The following is a 22,224-nucleotide window of genomic DNA, read 5'->3' as shown; positions in this document are numbered from 1 at the left end:
GTAAGCTTGGACAAGTTCTGTGCCCTCTGTATTTGGACTCCCCCACCAATACTATGCCATTAGAGTTAGAGTCTATGCCGTTTGCATGTTTTATGTGTAAGAAAGTTAGTACTGATAAAATACTTAGGAAAGTATTGCAACATAGAAAACATGATCCAATGTTAAGAAACAGTCTCATGTTCACACTACCGCCACCACCGTCTTCATAGGTAAGCGGCTTCTGGTACCAAGATGGAACTCAGTGCTTCCATTCCTTTAACAAATGGGTAACGTGAGCTTGCGTTCTCAAACAAACATCCTAACTCCAGACTTTGGATCCTAGCTTGGTCAGACACCTTTTTCCTGGGAGACTGAAGACATGGGAAGAGTGTCTTGCAGTGACACTGGTTCATGTTGTGTTATTGCGCTTTCCCAGACTTTTAGGTTAGAAACTGCCGACCAAGAAATATTTCAGGAGCCAGAATTAGACATAAATTATGCTCTGCAGAGGTGTCTTCTTATTGCCGGGAGTCGGGGCAGAGTCTCCAGCCTCACGTTAAGTCACCGTTTTAGGGGTTATTGAATTTCAGTCTTGAGAGAATTAGGAGGCCAGCCAATGAAGTATAATAAATCTTACTCAGGCTTACCCGTAATTAGTGATTAAACCTCCCATTAACAATTACGGCTGTGCTAGATAAAAGTTAAGTAGAAAAGTTATTTTTGTTTCCATTTCACATTCCTATTAAGAGAAGGATGACAACTTATTTTATAAAATGATTACTATATTTGTCTGCTTGGTTAATTTAGAGTTAACACCTTATTTATATGATTGGGTTTTTAATTTGAGAAGATTGGACCAGGAGAAGATGGGCTTTATTCTTCTTATTTTTTTTTTAAGTTACGACACAGGAGCAATTGGCTCTTTATTTTTAATTTCTATCTATTTTCTTTGTCTCAATTCCCAGCCTCAGAGCCCAACTTGAAGGTGCGGTCCAGGTTAAAACAGAAAGTGGCAGAGAGGAGAAGCAGCCCCTTACTCAGGCGGAAGGATGGAAATGTTGTCACTTCATTCAAGAAGCGAGTGTTTGAGGTGGCAGGTAATTGAGGATTGGGTAGTCACACACTAACACATGCTGGTCATAGAATTTTTATTTTTCTAAGCTTATAATAAATATGCCTGCTTATTATTAAAACTTATTTTGAGAACTATTTCTTGAAAGGCAGCTTATTTGAAAACACACAAACAGTTCAGCCAACCTTGCTGCGTATGCCACCAGCTGTGTTGTGCAGGAAATGAAAGGGGGAATAAAACAGCTGTGTGTCAATCAAGGCGCAGCAAGCAGTACCAAAGCTTGCCCTATTCTTTTTTTAAAAACAGACAGTCCATTTGGGAAATGCCAACCAATAGACTATAACGTTTAATGAAATCTGATCAGAAATGAGCAGAGTGAGGTTCAAGAAAAGCACGTCCCTCCCCCCCCCCAACTCAGACGTGAACGTAGGAAATACATCTGGGAAAATTAAACTATGTGGAACAGCGAAATCTTGGCTTTTCAACAAATTTACAGAACTCATAAATGACTTTATGTGTTTACTAGTGACCTGGGACTCGTGGCAGGAGGGGGGAAATACTGCTTTTTATGAAGGGGAAAAGACTGTCATTTTCACTAGTCTCAAATGGAAGAGTTCATATTTTTTTTAGCTGCCTGGTTAGTTGTGGGGTGAACATGTTAGGAAATTAAACCTGATGTCTTACAACCCCCCTCGTCCCATTTGTACCTGTTCTGAAATTAGAGAAGTACCTAAGAATACAAGAACCTAAAACGCTAGCCACAATATGCTGATGACTGACTGCTTCCTGAGAATACAGGAACCTAAAGGGCTACACAGAAATACTGATTTCTGTCTCCTAGGTACTTAGAGCAATGCCTCTTGCCTGGAGAGAGAGGTTACAGTCTGAGTCTACGTTCTCTTTCGGGAAGAAGTATGACTATTCTAGCGCATGCAGCTGGTGGTAGCTCACCCAGAGCAGAACTCACCCTTCATATGTCTTTAAAATAATGGCTTCCCTGTCTCTCCTTTAGGCAGAACAAGTTTAGAAAGGAAAGTCACGAGAGGATTCTGAAAGAGGTGAAATGACTCAGGTACAAACAGTAGGGCAGCTTAAATTTTTGACAGATGATTTCAGTTTGTAATAAAAAAAAAAAAGACCCCAGTCTCCTCTCTAATCACAGTGGATTGGTATTATTCTGTGGGGGGAAAAAGTATTAGTGATCACATTTTGAAAACCTTTTCCTTGGGGGATGAAAAATTTTGAAGAAATGAACAATATTTATTTTCATTATCGACATAATCACAAGTTTATAGTAATTGAATCCAAAGTTTAAAAATTAACCCAGGTATTCTTTCTTAATTTAATAGGATAAAAGTCCATCTCTTAGGAAGTATGAGAAGCATGCCTTCTGTAGTTGCAACTTGTACACAGTTCCAGCCTGTGGGTTGCCACTACAGATACTTTCATAAGCATTTTATTTGTTACTGCTTATTTTAAACTAGGCTTTTCCACTGAGCCTAAATTATTTGGAGGCTCTGAATGTCAGGACTCAGGTGTCTTCACCTGGTCCCCTTCCCATTTCTCGGTGGACTGCCATCCAGTTTGAATGAAATCTGCATTTTGACAGCAAATGTTTTAGAAGTTCAGTTGGAGGCTAGTACAGTCATTTCTGCTGGTTTCTTCCCTGCCTTTTTCTCTCTCCCCTTTACAGGTAGAAATGTCTGCTCCTTTTTCCGTTTTTTCCTCTTCATAGCCAATCTGTAAAAAGAAATTGTCATTTCACACATTTTCAAATTCAGTATTTTCTTCCTCTCTTCCTCCAAAAAGTTGTCTTTTATACATGGACTCGACTCTATGCCTGCTGTGAACCCTTCCCTTCTCTATTTTCTTAGCTTTCACCAAATATTAATTATTCTTCAAATCCAAACCCATTTCTTCTCTTGAGTTCCCCCAGTTTATCCACAATAGCACTTACTACTTTCTCTCAGGTCCTAACTGGTTTGTGGTGTAGGACCCTGGTACAGCAGGGGCTGTGCTGAAATCATAGCGGTCTCTACACACCAAAACACTTTCTTTTGAATATCATATAAAATAAGTAAGATAACTTAAAATGAAAACACAAACCCTGCAGAGACTGATAACCCAACCAAGGACAATGCATGGTGAGGACCTAAAACCCCAGCTCATATGTAGCCCATAGACTCAGTCTCTAAATGGAGTGTCTTAGTAAGGGGAGCATGGGGCTGTCTCTGGCATGAACTCAGTGACAGGCTCTCTGATCACCTCCTCCTGGGGGGTGCAGCCTTGCCAGGCCACAGAGGAACACAATGCAACCAGTCCTGATGAGACATGATAGCTAGGGTCAGATAGAATGGGAGGAGGACCTCTCCTATCAGTGGACTGGCGGAGGGGTTTAGGGTAAGAAGAGGGAGGGAGGGTGGGATTGGGAGGAGATGAGGGAGGGGCCACAGCTGGGATACCAAGTGAATAAATTGTAGTAAATAATAATAATAATAATAATAATAATAATAATAATAATAGATAGTGGTTTTTACATACAGAAATGAAATATTAGTGAAAAGTCACAGCCATCCTGGCACCCACTATAAGATTCAGGAAAGCAGTACCTGTAAGATTTTTTAAGTGCATTTAAAAAAAGAAGTAAGTTGTGTGTCTGTGGCAGTGCAAGCCTATAATGCAGGCAGAGATGGGGAAGGAGGGTCATGAGTTTGGGTCAGCTTGGGATGGATGATGTGGCCCTGTTTAAAGGAAAGAAAAATATACAAAAAGAAACAAGAATCACTGTAAGAGGCAATGTTGAGAATGACCATATTAATAAAAAATGAGACCAAAATATATGGATAGAAAGGCAGTGAGCATAAGGGGAAGAGAATTTTATACTACCAATAATTTGTTCAAAACCCACAATAAGCAAGTCTCGGGACCACAATTCATTCACCAACTCCTCATTTTTCTAATTGCACTGTACTTGAAAGTAAAGCCACACTTAGAATGAAGAGCTGAAAGTGAAAAGTTGTTTTGGTGCAAGTCAAGGAAATGCTGTGCGGCAAGGAGGGCTCCAGATCCATGGGGTCAGATGGTGTATGAACCCAGCTAAACTTCCAGGTGGGATCAGTGGGGTGAGGAGAAAAACATGGAGTGTGAAGAAGTGTGATGTGGGCAAGTGTGGGTTTGTACAGTGAGTGACTTCACTTGGTTGAGAGCAGAAAGGACAAGTGTAGGACTAGAGTAAAAAACTCTCTGTGGGGTTCTTCTGTGAAGAACTTTAAAAAAATTGTATTCTAGTGACTCCAAAAAGCAAGCGTTTATATCATAGTTTAAGAGAAGAAAACAAAAAATGAAACTGGATTGGAGACAGTCAGGCATCTATGAAATAAGATGAAAAAGGAAATAAAAGGGCCAGTGGCTAGGGTGGAAAGAAGAGTGAGGGTAGCTCTAAGGTTGGGGGTAAAATTCAGACACATGCAGGAAACAATTAATGTTACAATATGGTGTGTTCTGTGCACATGGGTGTGGGGCTTAAACGTGCCCACCCTCTGGCTTGGAGAGATGGCTCAGGGGTTAAAGCAGGCTTGCTGCTCTTCTACAGGCCCTGAGTTTAGTTTCTCACAACTATTTGGAGTAACTGTAACTGCAGCTTCAGGGGACCTAAGATCCTCTTATAGGTTCTCCAAGGACTTACACAAACATAGACACACACAGAAACATGCTGCACACAACTAAGTAAAAGTAAAATAAATCTCTAAAAGTTCCAACTTTCCAAAGGAAGTCAGACTAAAATTTTTGAGAGCTAAAGGCAAGAAACACTACGTATGCAAAAGTAGTGTGCCTGAAGATAACACTTAACATCAAAGCAAAGAGCAAGAGGAGATAGAGCCTCTGACTTAGGTGTATGTCTGTATTCAGGGGTTGATGGAAGGAAGAGAGGGAGTCATGAAGAGAGAAGAAAGGTTAGGAGCCTGGGAGGGTGTTGTCACAAGCATTAACATTTAGTGGTGTTTGAATGAAAAGTTTCAGTTGAAAACGAGTAAACCATGACATGCAGGAATGAGTTCGTCTATAGGACTACTCAAGGATTACTACATCCTATCAGATGAATGGGGAAATCCCAGATGAGGGGGGGCAATCCCAAAAGAGAGGGACAACCCCAAAAGAGAGGGGCAAGATAAGGGGGGAAATCCCAGATGAAGGGGGCAATCCCAAATGAGGAAAGCAATCCCAGATGAACAGGGCAACCCCAGATGAGGGGCCAATCTCATACGAGAGGACAATACCAGATGAGGGGTAAATCCCAAACTAGGAGGGCTAGGAGGGCGTAAGGGTTTTGAGGAACGGATGGACTCAAATCTGGAGGCAGTATATGGCATAGGGTAGGATTATGGGTGAGAATATATGTGCTGCCACTAGAAAGAGGAAAGGAATGACGTTCTGTGGCTTTGAAAAGTTTAAGAAGAATGCAGGTAGCATAGTCGTGGCATAAAAAGGAAATGCGCAGGTGGGAGTGAGGTCCATCCCTGGGTCTCTGAAGAGTGTGAGGCTGTGCCACCAAGCAGCACGGTTAATGTGGGGTAGATGACACACTTAGAAAGCACTCAGAGTGACTGCAGAGGGTGGGAAGGCCTAACCAATGGATAAGTTTCCAATATTCAATGTGGTGACTTCTGAAGATGTATTTCTAGGAATTGGAGTTTTCAAATTTTTAATTAGATGTTTTATTAAATATATTACTTCCTTTACGTGGTGAAGTCCATATGAATTTTGTATCTGAAGATTAGCAAATAGTTTATGTTGATTTTAAACTTTTGCCTCAAGGAATTTCTTGTTAATTGATATTTAAATATTTACACTACTAAATTTGACAGTTTTTCATCACCTAGAAATTCAGTGTGGTAGAATTAAAGTCAACTGGCACTTTGCATAGCCATAAATGCAATGGTGGAGGTTTTTATTTTCTTTTTTCAAACAATTTGACTGGCATTTACTAAAATAAGATATACTCTTAAAAAGCAATGTATAGCTCATCATTAAGACCAGTTTCCCTGAGACTCTATTGTGTTGACAGCTTGTTTGTACCCCATATACAAATTTACTATCTCTATCACTGTATACTTTTATGATACCATGAGAGCAAGTAAAAGACTATGCCTTCCTGTATTTCTTTTCCTCATCAATGACTTCATTCCTGGTGCTACATAATGCAGCCAGTTGAGTCCATCTTCGTATGTTGCTCATGAATGCATGTGTATTTCATCATGTTTTCCAGAATCCTCAGTCAGCAGTAGCTCTCCAGGGTCAGGTCCCAGCTCACCAAACAATGGGCCGGCTGGAAATGTTACTGAAAATGAGGCTTCAGTTTTGCCTCCCACCGCTCACCCAGAGGTAAGGCCCTTCTTTATCTACTTCTGGAAATGGTTTCTATGATACAAAGTTATCTGAGTCTAGGCTTCCTCCCTTTCACATGTTATAAATCCATAAATAGAGCCCGTGTATTTCCTAACTATTATGTGTTTTGAACTGTTTTATATTGGTTATAGTTTAATATGTGGATTATAACAAACTTGATTATATTTAAAGCTGTTTTGCGGTCAATCTATGTTGGAAAAATACTGAAATGCAAACGAAAATTAATAAGTTCTCAGCTATGCTAAATATGTATAACCCAAAGGTAAACAAATTTGTAATCATCCCTGAGTAGTGGTTTTTCTGAGAGTAGACCCATAAAAAAGAAAAATTAGGTCCATGTAAACCTTTTACAGTAGCTACTAATAAGGCAGATTTTACTCACTTGACCTGAAGAATAATGGAAAACAACTAATGTCTGTATTGTGATTAAGGGAACTAGAACATCACTGAGCAAACATTTATTTAGTATTTTACCTGGTGATGTACATATAAAAATAAATAAAAATGTGAACACCATTATTGAAACTGACTTTGTGTAGAAGATTGCTTTAAAATATTTTCATTCTTTTGTAATCAATGACACAATGATACTAAGAAAGTGACTGTCAGCAACAGTCGTGAGCTTTCTGTATTAAACTGCACTAAGGTAGCCACATTAATGGAACTATTTTGAAGTGCCTGTACATAGACTGTAGGCCTACATGTTTTTCTTCCTTTGTATCATACTACCTCCTCCCTATTCATTCTCTTTGGAGGAAGACTTGGTGTGGTTAATTCTCACACGGAGCTGTGACTTGCATTTTTATTGTAGAGTCTTAGTGCTTTGAGACTAAGGGGCATGGACCAAATCTGTCATTTGTTGGTTTTTCTAGGTTTTCTGCCATGGCTCTATCCGTACTGTGTCAAAACACTTCTATCTACAAAGGAATCACTTTAATGTCTCCTGATATAACCCACTGATTTTAAACAGTCACCTTTCCTGACAGAAATACCCTCCAGACAAGAATTCCATTGCTCTGTAATTTCATACATTTCACATGCACACGCAAACACATATGCACACATATAAGTTGCTAGATGTTATACAATCATTAGGGTTAATATATGCAGTTTAAATGGATGTTTGAAAGGCCTCACATTCTTGACTTTGACCTTTGGTTTCTCATGAACCACCCTCTGTCCCCCCCCCCCAAAAAAAAACACAGATGAGGAAGCCTAGGGCTGAGCAAGGGGTCTCCTCTGAAACACCCCAGACTCTCCCAGGGCTACGGTGGGATCCCAAGCGCTCATGTCTAAGCTCCTTGTTAAGTGTCTCACCACATCCCAATAGAGGCAGACTCCATGCTGGAAAACCTGTAACTGTGAGTGCTCTGTGACCGTTGCAGCAGAAGTCACACAGCTTTGCATGGCTTTTTAACACATCCCCATTGCGCAGCAATTCAGGCCCCTGTGCGAAGCGTGCGCCAGGCTTCCCTGGAGTGGGACATCTTCCTAGATTCTGACACTTCTACTCTATTTGCCAGAGACCATGAGAGGAAAAGATAAAGGCTCTTGCCCATCTCTCAGCTATGTGACAGCTAACATTCAGACCTGTACACTAATCTCTAATGCCTTCATTAGTTTCCCGTTCCTCACTATCTTGAAGCTCTCTACTTCATTATGCTCTGCAAAACATGATGTGAGATTGAATATTCTGAAGTCAGACTTTCAGGTATTGAGTTTACATCCCCACACTGAACAATTTTTTTCTATAGCTCTTTAGTTGGTTTCCAAGAAAAGAACAATTTGGCCACAAGTAGTAAGTTATTAACATGATTCTTAGTAACCACATAAACGCTGATAGGTTCTGGTCAGTCCTAGGGCTATTTGTGAACTTGAAAAATAGCAGCATATGACACTGCATTCAACAGCACAGACAATTCTCAGAGAGGTGGTGTCCATGACGCGGTCATTAACAGGTTGCTCACATTTTTTTAGGTTCAGGAAGGGTTATAATATTTCTGTGAGCATGTTTAGTGAAGGGATGTAAAAGAGCAAGGACAACACGTGGGATTTGATTACATTTCAGGTGGGAGGACAAAGAGTGAGGTTTGGGAGTCACTAAATGTATCTTGTCACTAATAAAAACCAGGAAGAAGTGTTGGTGAGAACAAAATGGAAAAGTGGAAGGTTCTTCCTCTTCTGGATATTTGTGACCTACTAAATTTTCTAGATTGTCTAACCCTAATTTTAAACATCTATCTATCTATCTATCTATCTATCTATCTATCTATCTATCTATCTATCTGTGTGTGTGTTTGTGTGTATGTAGCTGAATACATGCCTAGATACAGCAAAAACTGGAGAGTGTATTTTATTTCAATCCATGCTGCATTCCTAAATCTTTTATTCTCACAAGTTAGGCTTGGGGATCTTAGCTTTCCAGCGAACTGTTGAACATATTCTGTCACTGCAAAATTTTCCTCCCACCATCACCCGTCAGAAAAGAAAAACAAAACAAAGCAGAAGGAAATGTGATTTAATGGAGTTTAAAGGGTAGAGGGATTTCTCCAGGTCAGTGGAAGGACATTCACTTCCAAAGCTTGCAAGGTTAGTTCAAAAGCAAGCAGTGAGTTACCTCATAATGAATTAATTGTGTGTGTGAACTGTGATCCCAAAGGCCAGGTGGGCAGACCTTTATGCACTGATGGGGAGCCGCTCCATGGCCCAGAACCAAAAATGCAACCCTGATGGCTCACATGTGTTTTCTGCTGTATTACATTCACAGAGCTCCGTCATGCAATTCATCCTGGATAGGTAAGGAGGCAGCAGTAGGCAGCAAACTGTCAGCAGATTAACATCCTGGGCATGACACATTACCACCTAGAGAAACCAGACACAGGAAAGGGTGCCATCACTTAGGATTCGCTGTGTGATTTTTACATTACCCCCCAGGATTAATAATAGAATGTGAGTTCACAGCGACAGACAGAAAGTGTGAGATCAAAATTCCTTACAAATTTCTTACAACTTAGCAATTCTAAAATCCTCAGTTGTGTAATTAATCATTTACCAAATATCCTGCTTTGATGAAATAACACAAATGGGTTTTCAACTTTAAGGGATAAATATCTCAGGTTCAGTCTGCCAGGATTACAGAGCGAGCTAAGGCCAGCCTGTGCAACATAGTAAAAACCTGTCTCAATAGGAAATAAAAGAAAAAAGAAAGAAAGAAAGAAAGAAAGAAAGAAAGAAAGAAAGAAAGAAAGAAAGAAAGAGAGGGTTGAATGTGTCTCTTTGTGCTGGGGATCTTGCTTACAGAAGGTCCTAGACCAATCTCAGTCAGCAACTTAAAAAAAATAATACAGTATGGGTAGGAATGGCTCTTCCAGCACAACTCCTGTAAGGAGAATATATCACCTAATTCCTCCAGACCACATATAAATGAATGGGATTCTATTTTCATTTCCTACTTAGAAAATTAGATATGAAAGGCACATCTAAAGTTCTTGAGCCCTCAGATGAGAATGCTTTTGTTTTCTAGCTTGTAAGCTGCAAATTCTACCTGATTTAGATGAAGCACGGAATGAAAGAGAAAGTGCTCATGATTGGAACTCAGGATACCCTGAGGATAGTGGACATCTAAGCATTTATTCTGCCTTAAGCTGGGCTCGAACCTTGCTTGGTTGTTATTGGTCAAGTTGCCAGACTTCTATTAGTTCTCAGATTCCCGATTGATTAAAAGGTGGCAATATTGATTCCAGCCACTGAGTTGAAAGGAGTCAGTGTTTGCAAGGCAGGTGGTACATTACGGAACTTGAAAGAAGCTTGTTGTCATCCGTGTGGACTCCTCATGGGGAAAACTCATTAGGGTGTTTGTCTTCAGGAGAGTAGCTCTCCAATGAGAATGGGCCTCCTTCTGCTCCGACCATTTCTGTTCCATTTCTTCTATTTTTTACATATGCTCAGTCCCACGATCCACATTGTTGGAGCTACTCATTTTACTCCTTTGTAAACTTGGTTGGAAACTGAAACCTCAAGTGTTTCTGTTTCAGCTCCCATCAGAGATGTCTTTAGCCATTTAGCTACTTGGACTGTTACTACTATGAGCTTGTGGGTTCAAATATGCTTCCATGGATATCAATGCCACGATTCTAGGTCCAGTAGCTTTACTTGAGAGCTATCTTTACAGTAGTCAAGCCGCTGGCTTATTTCTAGTTAAATATAAGTGACTGTTTCTGCTGTTATGTTTAAAAAAAAAAATTCCCAGCAAAAACAAATGATTTGTTTTTTTTAGAAAATTATTCTGATCACAAGGGTAAGTGTTCTGAGATCCCCGGAAATGACATTTGTATTGCCCCAGCCTCATGACTCATCTGCCTGCTGTTTTGTAATAGTTGTTATGACATTTGCCTTCCTGCTGTCTTATTGTCTAAGTGCCTCGGAGCTGTGGTTTATTCGGTGGCAATTAAAACTTGTCCCCTACTTGGAAAAGAAGTTGTGATGACACAATATCACATGAACCAATGTTGCGAAGCAAGAGCTTTTATAAAACATGAGTGCAAAGTTAAAATGCCAGCTTACAGGCCTCTCAGCAGCTCATCAGGAGTTACTGTTTTCTCCAGAGGACCCAAGTCCAGTTCCCAGCACCCATGCAGGGTGCATAACTCCCACAGTAACTCTAGTCCCAGGAAACCTGACTCCATCTTATGGCCTCCTCGGGCACCCACACAGATATGCACTTGTGCACACGCATGTACTTAAGTACAATTAAAATTTCATCTTCCGGTTTCCTCCATGGAGTGGCACTGCTTATGTCAACCACATTCTGAGGCCGCACGCCCAGCAGTGCTCCACCAGCACAGAACAGACTCCGGTTCCCTTTGTGGGCGGTTTGCTGATTTCCTTTTGGTATTTATCTTGGTTTGTTTATTTATTTTGATTTCTGCTTTTATTTTACTCTTTGGTACTTTTTTGAGAAAGAAAGAGAAAGGAGAAGAGAGTAGGGAAATGACATAGAAACAGAGAGAGAGAGAGAGAGAGAGAGAGAGAGAGAGAGAGAGAATATAAACTTATGTGGGGTTGAAAGATAGGAAGAGGAGTCAGGGAGGAATTAAAGAAGCAGGAGAATACAGTATATAAAAATTATTATTGTGATAATTTTGGTCTAACACTTTTTAGTAATATAATCTTCAGTGTAAAGTGAAAAATTAAAACTTGAGTTTTACTTCCTGAAAATAATTCTTCTTTATTATGTGGAACATTGTATCTCATTTTTTGTTTCTTTACGACGCATAGAAAAATGTTATCTTGAGAAATATTGCTAGAGCCAATTTGCATACATTAAGTCATTAAGGCATCTTTTAAAACATGGCCGTCTTGTTTTGAAACAGTCTACGACTTTTAAGTCTAAGTAGATTGACACGAGCTTGTCTTCCTATAGGCCATCCTCGTAGATATGGCTGCCACCTCATGAGACAGTCAGAGGTTCTGTGTCTTGGGCCAAAGGGTCTGTTTTCTAGGGAAGGTAGGCGGCTGTCTGCATCCACAGCCCACACTTGGCAGAGCTCAGAGGAGAAGCACTCATACTAATCCCCCCCTTGTTTTTTTTTTTTTTAACTAGTCTAAATGTCTTACCTAAAGTTAGTTTTTTTTTCTTTTTCTTTTTGATTCTCTGTAGATAATTTTGAATATTCAGTAAACTGAGAAATCTATGTTCACTTTCTCCATGAGCTTATTATTTAAAGTAGGCAGATATTTACATATGTGCTTTCAAGTAGAGGTGTCAATAAGAAAGGCATTCGTTTATTTGCTTCCCTCCTCTCCTTGTAACCCTCTTTTAGTCACTCTCTTCTTCCTTGCTTCTTTTTATTCTCCTTCTGTGTTTCTTGCCTCCAGGGTAGTCATGTCTTCCTGTGGTATGGCCTGTATTTTTTTTCTTACATAGTGTGTTCCTTTTGTCTTGAGTCTTGTGAATTTTGGAGAGTTATGAGTGGCACAGTTGTTTACCTCATTTCTTTTCTTACTTTTATCACTGATCCAGCAATAGCTTATGAATGCTTTTAATCACTATAAAAATGCATGGTGCCTGCTGCTCCAATTTATCCACCCCATGCTATTCCTTAGCAAGCAGGGTAGCCAGACCATGCTGACCACTTCATGAGAGGTGTTCTGGACATTCTCATTTCCAGTTGAGCCTTCCCTGGAGCCATGATGTCTGCTGCCCTGATGGTTGGTATTTCTGAACTATTGGCCAGAATTATTGTACCTGTCTATAACGCCCATTTTAGCTTCCTTCATCCACAACATTAATAATGACCATTTTTGTAATTTTTATCAGTCCCCATTTTGGGAGAGATTTTATCCCTTTTGTTTAAACCAGTAGCTTCTTAATGTCTATGGCTGAATGAGTACTTCTTTGGAGAGGCATACATTTTCCAGTCTACGTATGTTTTATTCATCTGTAAGGTCTCCTGCCAATTGACATTATCATGAAGAAAGGGGTTAAATACAGTTTAAAAGAACTAACTAAAATGTGAATATCCCCCCAACACACACACACACACACACACACACACACACACACACACACACACACACCTCAGCTCTAGGCTATCCTGCATATCCCTAGTGAATTACCATGAACCCATGAGCACCTGGATTCACACTGACATCTCTCTGCCATTCAGATGTTTTACCTTTCATGTAACAATTGTTGTTCTAACAGCTAATGTTTGTTTTCCTTTCTCTTGGCAACTGACTAGCATGTGAGGTTGAGAGGTGTAGGGTTTCTTTGCCTGCCCTGCGCCTAGCACCATTACCCAACACTGAGGAACTAATCATTAATGGTGTCATAAAGGTCACATGATAGCCTTGCATTTAATGCTTCTAGTTCATTTGCCTACAGTGTAAGTTTCCATCTGTGGAAATGTTTTATGTTGAGGCCGTCTTCCCAATGTTCTAAGCTGTGATATGTTGACACCTCAGCAATATAGCACCCAGGATGGTCGCAAGCTCTTTCAAAATCACTTTCTGGAAAAGTTCTGTGTTATCCTGTAGATCCCTGTGAGTTTTTCACAGTGCTGAGGTGGGGAGCACAGCAGCCTGTGAGAACAAGGTCAGGACATTGCTGAGGTGGGGAGCACAGCAGCCTGGGGGAACACTGTTGGAACAGTGCTGAGTTGGGGAGCACAGTTCAGGACTTCACTGTCTAGGTAAATGGCTCTCTGCACAATCTAGAAAGATTGTGCACTCAGCAGTAAGAATATACTTCCAAATTTAATTAATACCCTGTGACCCAGAACAGGTAGCCTCTTCCTGTGAAAAACCTAGTGATAAAGGTGTACTCAAAAAGGGTTGTCTTGTCCCGTGAGGTATGATCTGAAACCCTGGAAACCTCCATAGACTCTGCATATTTCCTTATCACAGTTGAGAGCAATAAGCAGTGCCCAAGCCCCATGTGACGTTAGTGCGTGTGAGAAGAGCAACCACATACATGGGCACAGAGAATACTTACTGACCTCCAGGGAATGTCAGGGGATGCTCTCTGTGGTTTGTAGAGGCTCCCACTTTCTCCCCTTTGCTTCTCTTCAGAAGGCTTAGGGAGTTTCTCAGCTGTGACATGAATCTCAGTTGTTTCTCTTGCCTCCTTTCCTCCAGGGAAACTGTAGGGTAGGATGGATTAGAGATGTCCCTGCTAGTTCCATCAGGAGACTGCACACTCTGTTCCTTTCCCTCAGTCTCCTGATCTGAACTATGATCATAAGACTGTTCGGGAGTGCTAGTGAAGAAGATGCTAATCTCCAGGGCTTGGTTCCTGATAGACACTGGGTACTAATCTACCCCAAGAGATGGAGCCATGTAATTTCTACATGAGATTGCTGCAGCCTGAAATCCCAGAGAAGGGGTGTCAATAAATCCTTTCACGGCAGCCAAAGCCAGTGTAAACAGCCTGCCAGCTGCTTCCATCACCACATCTGAGAAGAACTCCATTTCCACCCAACTGCGTTGTCTTCATGCAGTGGGGTGGGAGGAAAGTCATCTCATTTACACAAAGAGAGGCTCATCTCTGAGGCCTGTGTCCGAGGCTGCCACAGTTTCTGTCAGGCCACTTCTGTGGGAAGCAGTCACCGTTTTGAATGGTCATTTTTAACTAAAGTTCCTCTTTCTCCATATTTTTTCTCTTCTATGAATACAGATGAGTGGGTTGTTTCTGTATTTTAAAAGAGTATTAGCTGCCAGTAAACTAGTAAAACTACTTCACTTTCTTGTATCTTTTGTTGTCCACGCATATATTATATATTAAAACTACTTTCAAAGCCCAATATAAAAACAAAATAGCCACTTGCTATTTTACTTTAGGCAGATATACAACTATTTACTGATAGCTCCTAAAATAAAATTACAATCTCATACACTATGATTTAAAAATCTTTCCCAGTAATTTTCATGCTTTGGGGTTTTAGACAGCTTTAATTTTGCCATATAAACTTAATGGAGCATTAATAGTTCAACATAACACACGATTTTCATGCCTGAATAGCTGACATGTTCTTTTAAGGAGAAGCACAGCCTGAGTTCGAGATCCAAATTTCGGTGGAACACCCCGCTCTGAGCTTCTGCTTGTATTATGTTAAGGCTGAGACTCATCTCTAAACAGCTGTATGATTGAGATAACGTGTTGGAATAACATCCTGTGTTTTGGTGGTGCATCCCTCTTCTGTGACATTCTGAGACTGCATTGTATCAGCGCATATTTTCTCTCGTTAATTGATATCCCAGGTTTGTCCTGAGGAAAATCTACAGCTCCCCCAAACATGCTTGACAAGTTATTATATTTACTTTAGTCAAAGCCCGAGTGTGCAATATCTCTCTTGGAGGTGGTCTATTATTGGAGTCCCATATGCTTTTTGTTTGGGAAGAAAGCAGTCACTGTGTCATACTGTTACATGGAGTATTCTTTTTCAGGATGTTGTACCCTTGGGAACCATATCAGGCCAGAGTTCCCTCGTCTAATAAGACCTTTGTAACTCACATTGTAGAAAAGTCCTGGGAGGGGAGCAGGAGTTAAACAGAAAATGTAAGTCAAGCAGCCATAGTAAGCCACATGTGGGAACACAAATTTCTTAGTGTTGCATTAAAAAGGTATTTGTTGTTAAAAGAAAAAAAAAGTACTGAGATGCTGAAACATTGAGTGTATTTCAGTGTAAATGCATATTATTGTGGGGTAGAAATCTCATAACATTTTAAATTTGGTTTTGAAAGTATATGATGTGAAATAGCACCACCCATAGCTTATTAATAATTTTTTACATTAAAAATGTGATTAATATAGACACTTTATAGTGTTGCTTAATCTCCTGTGAGTTTCTTTTTTATAAATAAAACTCTGACTATTTGGTGAAGTTATTTTTCCTACTTGTTTTGTGAAAAGGTTTATAAATGCTCGCCAGAGTCACCAACTGGGAGTCTTGTATTTTTCTGGTACGTGACAGACATGTTAGTTATACTCCACAAAGCCACATTTCCAAATGAATTTTTCACAATGAAAAGAAGAAATTCTGTCACCACACTTTATAGCCCTTTGATAAAAAAAATCACTTAAATTTTATTCTATAACATTTAGATACAGAAACATACAGCAAGCACTTAGTAATTTTCCTCATTATGATAAGTTAAAAACTGCTTTGAGAAATTTGAACGTTTACTAAGAGAAGTGATGAGTCTGACATATTTTGAGAATCTCCTTTTCTCATTCATTTTCTCCAACAGCAACTGGTTCCTCAGCAGCGCATTCTAATTCACGAAGACTCCATGAACCTGCTGAGTCTCTATACCTCCCCCTCGCTGCCCAACATCACCCTGGGACTCCCAGCAGTGGCATCCCCCCTCAACGTGAGTGTGGCGCCCCTCGGCCTAAGCCCTCGCAAGTGATGGTTTACAGGCAAACTCCCTTTTATTTCTTGTGTATTTAGACTTGAGAACTTTATTAGAGGCAGAATCCCCCGCATGATTTGCTGTTTTGTCAAAGGCTCTCAGCTTAGTTTCAAATCACAGAATTGGCTCACGCAATCATGTACACATAACTCACTCAGGTAATGGTTTTCAACGTAAAAAAAAAAATATTTAGTAAACCTCCACATGTGCAAAGTTTGTGGCTTTAACATCCCTCTTGTGAAGAAGAGATTATGGCCTACGTTTTTACGGAAGAGGAAGTCAAGGCTGGTGAGTTTAAAAGTCCAAGAATACAAAGCATCCTCCAGGCCAAGAGCCGGCGACACACGGCAGTGAGTGTTTATAGAAATGATTGTGTGGGTGACTTTATTTTGGGAATTCATTGATTCCGTAGGGAAGAATACATATCTGGAAAAGCTCCCCAAGGACAACACTTTACTGCTCCCAGGAGACTTGAAGAGAATGACTTATGCTAAAAATCTTGACAACTGAAATAAGATCTTTAGGAGGAGCAGTTGTCTAGCATAATAGCAGACAAAAATAATAATTTTATGCACATTCTCTAAAATAATATATATCTTTACTTGTTACAAAGTATTTATCCTCTTTGCCTGGGCTAATTCATCACAGATGTTAGTAAATGAAACTATCGTGACGTAGAAGTCAGATGCTAGGTACTGACAGAGCTGTCCCCACCCTCATCACCAGTTTCAGCTCACGGTGGGTGTCAAGCCTCCTCCTAAGTTCAGCACATCACAATCACATATATCTTTGGGGCAGACGTTTTTATTAGATCTAAAGTTTTATTGTATCTGGATTATTAATAGAGTATAATGTCATTCTCTCTGATCATATACCATATGTGAAGAGCAGGCAGAATTAGGATGTGGCCTGTATAATACAGGCTTTACATAAGAAAAGCACAAAAAATCCAGAGTCAGTTACACTCTTTAAATTCCAAAGATTTGTATAGAGTTGATTCTAATGAAATGTAAAATGGAAGTAGAAATGAAACTATAAATAAGACATGAGAATCTTCAAATCTCCACTTATTAAAAATATTTTTATTCCTCTGTCATCTATTTTACTGGTGTACAAAGCCCAACCCCCACATGCTTCTCTGAGATACCAGATGGCATTTTGATGCCACCACTTTCTGTGCTCTCAGCTACCACCTCTTGCTAGCTCACACATACACCACTCTTAATGTGGTCACAGAAAAAAAAAATTCCCCAAAGGACCTGTACTAAAGCCAGAACGTTTTATGTTTCAATGGCAATACCATTTGGTGCCATTGGATGAATAAACCAGTGTGGTTTGGATTAGTTTCATTTTTCTTTGCTTCCATTTTGGTGTGGATGAAGCCTTCACAATTAATTTCTCAAGCTTAGCCTTGCCCGGCACAGGGTCCGTCCCCCGCTACACAGCAGAAGGTCTTCAGGAGAGGAGGCTGGGCTAGGCATCACTTGTGTATTATAGTTTGGATTGACCCACACTGTGACTCAGACAAACCACTTACCTCTTTGTCCTTCAATTTCTCCATCACTGAAAATTGTTTTGCCTCCCTGGTGCACAGCAATTTTGAAAGATGAAACATAAGTTTTGAAAAGAAACATGCCACATAATTTTGAGGTATTAGACTTCTGCTTTTGTAATACCAAAATGACCACCATTCATTAAATTTTTTGAATAGGATAATTCATTATTGCTCTTGATGATGTAATTATTATGGCGTCATTACTGTGTTACCATGCCTTTCAAGTTCTTAATAACACTTTTATTTGAGATCTGATTTCACTTGTAGTTTACATTATTATACAAAAGTATCTGGGTTGTCATTTTTAATATTCTGAGATGTAGGGATCTGTTATGAATTAATAGAAAAAAGCATATTTAAACAAATTCTTGTCTATTTTAACCAACTTTCACTGAGTGAGAATTTTCTGTTAAGCTTAAATATTTGAAGCTTATAACTGAAAAAATAGAGATGTTGTTAGAACGTGTGTTTTTGTATATTTTGTGTTTTCCTTGAAATTCTAAATTATAGACTGCCTTCTCTTCTTCCATATGATAGCCTTTACTTGAATAAAGTTTAGCTTTCCAACATACCTTTTACTCATTCATGCATTTTAAAGTATTTTAGAAGCTTCCCGTTTATGAAACCTGAAATTTATTTTGAATTTGTTGTTGATATATAAAAATCACAAGTTTATAGTTTATAACATGGTATTTTAATCTGTATAGTGTAATCAGTTAAGCTGATTAATGTATGCATTTACTCCCCATACTTTTCTTTGGTGAGCACATTTAACTACTCCCGAGGTTAAAAGATGAAAGAGGTATTTAAGTATATTTTGTTAGTTATGTAACCAGTACCCCCAGATGGAAACAAAACATCTAAACTTGTTTTTTCTGTGTAGCTGAAAGTTTGTATTTACTTTCATTGTTAATCTTTCACACTAAATTTTCTTATGCTCAGTACATTGATACCCAATTGCTAAGTTGTTTCCAGTGTCTCAACTGTATCTCTTGTTAATTCTTTTATTGTAAAAGATACAGTATTATCCATTTTCCTCAGTCTATGTGGTGGCTAACTGCTGTAATCCCAGCACTCAGGGAGGCAGTCAGGTGGATCTCTATGACTTCAAGGCCAGCCTGGTATACAAAGGGAGTCCAGGACAACCAAGACTACATAAGGACTAGAGTCCTAGTCGGCAGGGTTGAGGAGCACTAACGTTTTCGTTCTTTCTTGACACAGGCTTCTAATTCACTCAAAGAAAAGCAGAAGTGTGAGACACAGATGCTCAGGCAAGGTGTTCCTCTGCCTGGCCAGTATGGCAGTGGCATTGCAGCGCCCTCCAGCCACGCTCATGTAGCATTGGAGGGAAAGCCCAACAGCAGCCACCAAGCCCTCCTGCAGCACCTACTGTTGAAGGAACAAATGCGACAGCAAAAGCTTCTTGTGGCTGGTAATTAATAATGACATCATCTTCAGCTTCTTTTAGGACTATTGGCAGTGATTTGGTGTGGCATTTCTTTAACTCAAAACTATAATAGTGATTCCCATTGCTGTACAAGTGCCAAACTCTTTGGCACTGTGGGAGGAGCTATGATAGTTACATATTCCTGCTCTGTGGGGTGGAGCTAGGAGGGACTCTTTGTATGTAGCAAACTTCATTACTGGTTTGTGCTTCAACTTCACAGACATTTCTGATCAAGGCCTTTGCCTTGTGCCTTTCAGTCACAACTGAACCCTCTTAAGTTGTCTGACAGGCAAATGCTTCTTGTCATCTCTTAAAATCATGTATCAGCACATCTTCATTTATACACACACTCACACGTGCACACAAATGTAAATAAACTCACACTCTCTCATACACACTCATATTTTTGTTTTTCAGGTGGAGTCCCCTTACATCCTCAGTCTCCTCTGGCAACAAAAGAAAGAATTTCACCAGGTATCAGAGGTACCCACAAATTGCCCCGTCACCGACCCCTGAATCGAACCCAGTCTGCACCCTTGCCTCAGAGCACCCTGGCTCAGCTGGTCATTCAGCAGCAGCACCAGCAGTTCCTGGAGAAGCAGAAACAGTACCAGCAGCAGATCCACATGAACAAAGTAAGCCATGAAGCAGAGCTCAATGTTACAAGCACTGGGTCCCAAATCAGGGCTCTCTTTACTGGGTATGAGGGGAGAATGCTGGGAGCAGACAGTGCAAAGGTTGCCATCCTTGCCCAGCCATCTGGGTTGAAGGACAGATCACAATATCACTGTTTTCACCATTTTCATGTTCACAGGACAGTTGGAGTAAAATGGAGATCAAGGGAAAACGATATAATTTAAGATTGAGAAGGTGTTTGTCTTAATTCACAGGCACATAAATCCTGTGTGTATGAAGCCTTGTGCACGATGCCAGGTAAATGTGTGGCTTTGACAAGTCAGAAAGGTGACGCGGGCATTGGCAGATAGAACAGTGTAAGCCAGCATTGTATTTCTTGGCTACATATTTCCATCTCGGTTGTGCTTATTTTTCTGTGTGCCTATTTCATTTCAAACAGTTTCACTGAAACTTCTGGTACTTTCTTTCCAGCACTCTGATTTGGGCTGAAATAATGGTTATGGCCTGTACCATAACACACCATGAGTATTCCTACTAAACCAACCACGAGAAACAGTAGTTATGGTATATTGGTATCCAACAGCACAGGGGAGCACATTCTGTGAATCTGTAGGGAAATGATCTCTCTCTCTTTCTCTGTGATGCTGTGTGACATACATACATAGCTGCTTGCTGATGAATAGATGCACCGCTCAGCTTGGAAATGCTTTGTTGCAGTGTAAAGCACAGAGCACAGCAGTGCAAGCCTTGGTGGGCACGGATGGCATCACGTCCTTTACATCTTCCTCATGGCGGCAGGGTAGGCTCTTCTTCTGTGCCAGCCTTACTGTAAGGTTCCCTGAACCTTTGAACCTGAATCTTTCCTTCTTGTGTCCTAGTCAACAAGGAAGTCGTGCAAGGAGCTTGGCCTAAAGAGTCCAAGCAGTACTGAGTAACACTAAAACCAAGTTTGTCCAGCCTAGCCCGTTGCCTTGTGGGAATCGTGTATTGTGAGTGGGTTGAGGTACTGAGGTGGAATGGTGCTCTTTCCAACCTTCTTTCACAAGAGATTGTAGACCACTGGTTCTCAAACCGCGGACCGTAATCCCTTTGGGGGTCGATTGACTCTTTCACAGGGGTCACCTAAGACGATGACAACCACAGATATTCACATTATATTTCATAACGGTAGCAAAATTATAGCTATGAAATAGCAATGAAAATAATTTTATGTGTGGGGTCACCACAACGTGAGGAAACCCATTGAAGTGTCGCAGTGTCAGGAAATTTGAGAACCTCTTTCTGAGGCATTTGAGTGCCATAGAATTTCTCTAAGTTGGTTAATTTCACTTCTTTTGAATAAGTTTCTTTTGGAGGAAATTGTTGCACTGTTCATCAGCTTGAGTGTACAGGTTTAACCCATAGTGGTAAAAAGAGAGGTTTATCTGTTTTGCAACTTCCCAGAACAACTCAAAACTACGCCATGTTCTTTTTTTTTTTTTTTTTTTTTGAATGCCCTTTACAAAAAATTTATATGGGATGAAGGACTAGGAATTATACCCTTGACCGTACAATTTTTGATTTAAAGTTAGTTTTACTTATAAAAGTAATATTGGACTTAGACTGTGCTAATTCTTTGTTGGCACTCAATTTATCAAAATACGTGGGTGTACATATTCTGCTGTTGATAAATCAGTTAAGTGTGACCCTTTGAGACTACATGCTTTATATGAATACCTCCAGAATATTTTAGGATTCACTTTTTATGACCCAGAGTTGCCACTGTTTCAGACCCAGATGATAGGCTAACGCCTGTTTTTCTCTTCAGCATCACACTAGAGATTTTGGCAGGCGGATGCTCAGCTGAGTCTCAGGATAAAACTTAGATGAAAAGCAGGCATTTGCATTTGAGCAATGGGCAAAGCAAATCTTATCAGCAGCCTTTCCCATGTGGGCCTGATTCCTTGGAATCTGTTAAGAATTCTAACCCAAATTAGAAACAAACCTATACTTTGAGGTACACGTTTATACAGTGGTTTGATTATTAAATCTTGTCTTAATTAGGTAAAATGAAGGCCAGAAAACTTCAAAGTGCAAAGCTGATCTCTCTATGTTAACTCCTCTCAGCTCGGGTGTTTAGATTACTCAAACAGGTCTCCAGTTGGCTTTTCTCCAAATATATATTCCATATGTTTAATCAAGTGGCATATGCACATTGGAGAGTCTCGAGATTTT

The 22,224-nt window shown here is 40.1% G+C and overlaps 1 protein-coding gene across 20 annotated transcripts in view; it reads left to right on the top strand.

Annotated features, from left to right (window-relative positions):
* Positions 1-22,224, top strand: part of Hdac9 (histone deacetylase 9) — an 855,384-nt gene that overhangs the window by 497,586 nt on the left and 335,574 nt on the right. For 15 of the 20 annotated variants that reach the window (XM_060367035.1, XM_060367042.1, XM_060367053.1 and 12 more), the window contains 5 exons: positions 945-1,076; positions 6,318-6,433; positions 16,208-16,330; positions 19,149-19,359; positions 19,792-20,009. In XM_060367035.1, coding sequence (XP_060223018.1) covers positions 945-1,076; positions 6,318-6,433; positions 16,208-16,330; positions 19,149-19,359; positions 19,792-20,009 — 800 coding nt within the window. The remainder of the gene's footprint in view (positions 1-944; positions 1,077-6,317; positions 6,434-16,207; positions 16,331-19,148; positions 19,360-19,791; positions 20,010-22,224) is intronic. The other 5 variants (XM_060367103.1, XM_060367098.1, XM_060367075.1 and 2 more) reach the window with 1 other exon arrangement.

This window comes from Meriones unguiculatus, chromosome 1 (genome assembly GCF_030254825.1).
Source record: "Meriones unguiculatus strain TT.TT164.6M chromosome 1, Bangor_MerUng_6.1, whole genome shotgun sequence".
NCBI classification, from domain to species: Eukaryota; Metazoa; Chordata; class Mammalia; order Rodentia; family Muridae; genus Meriones; species Meriones unguiculatus.
This window is presented reverse-complemented; position numbering and strand designations above follow the sequence as displayed.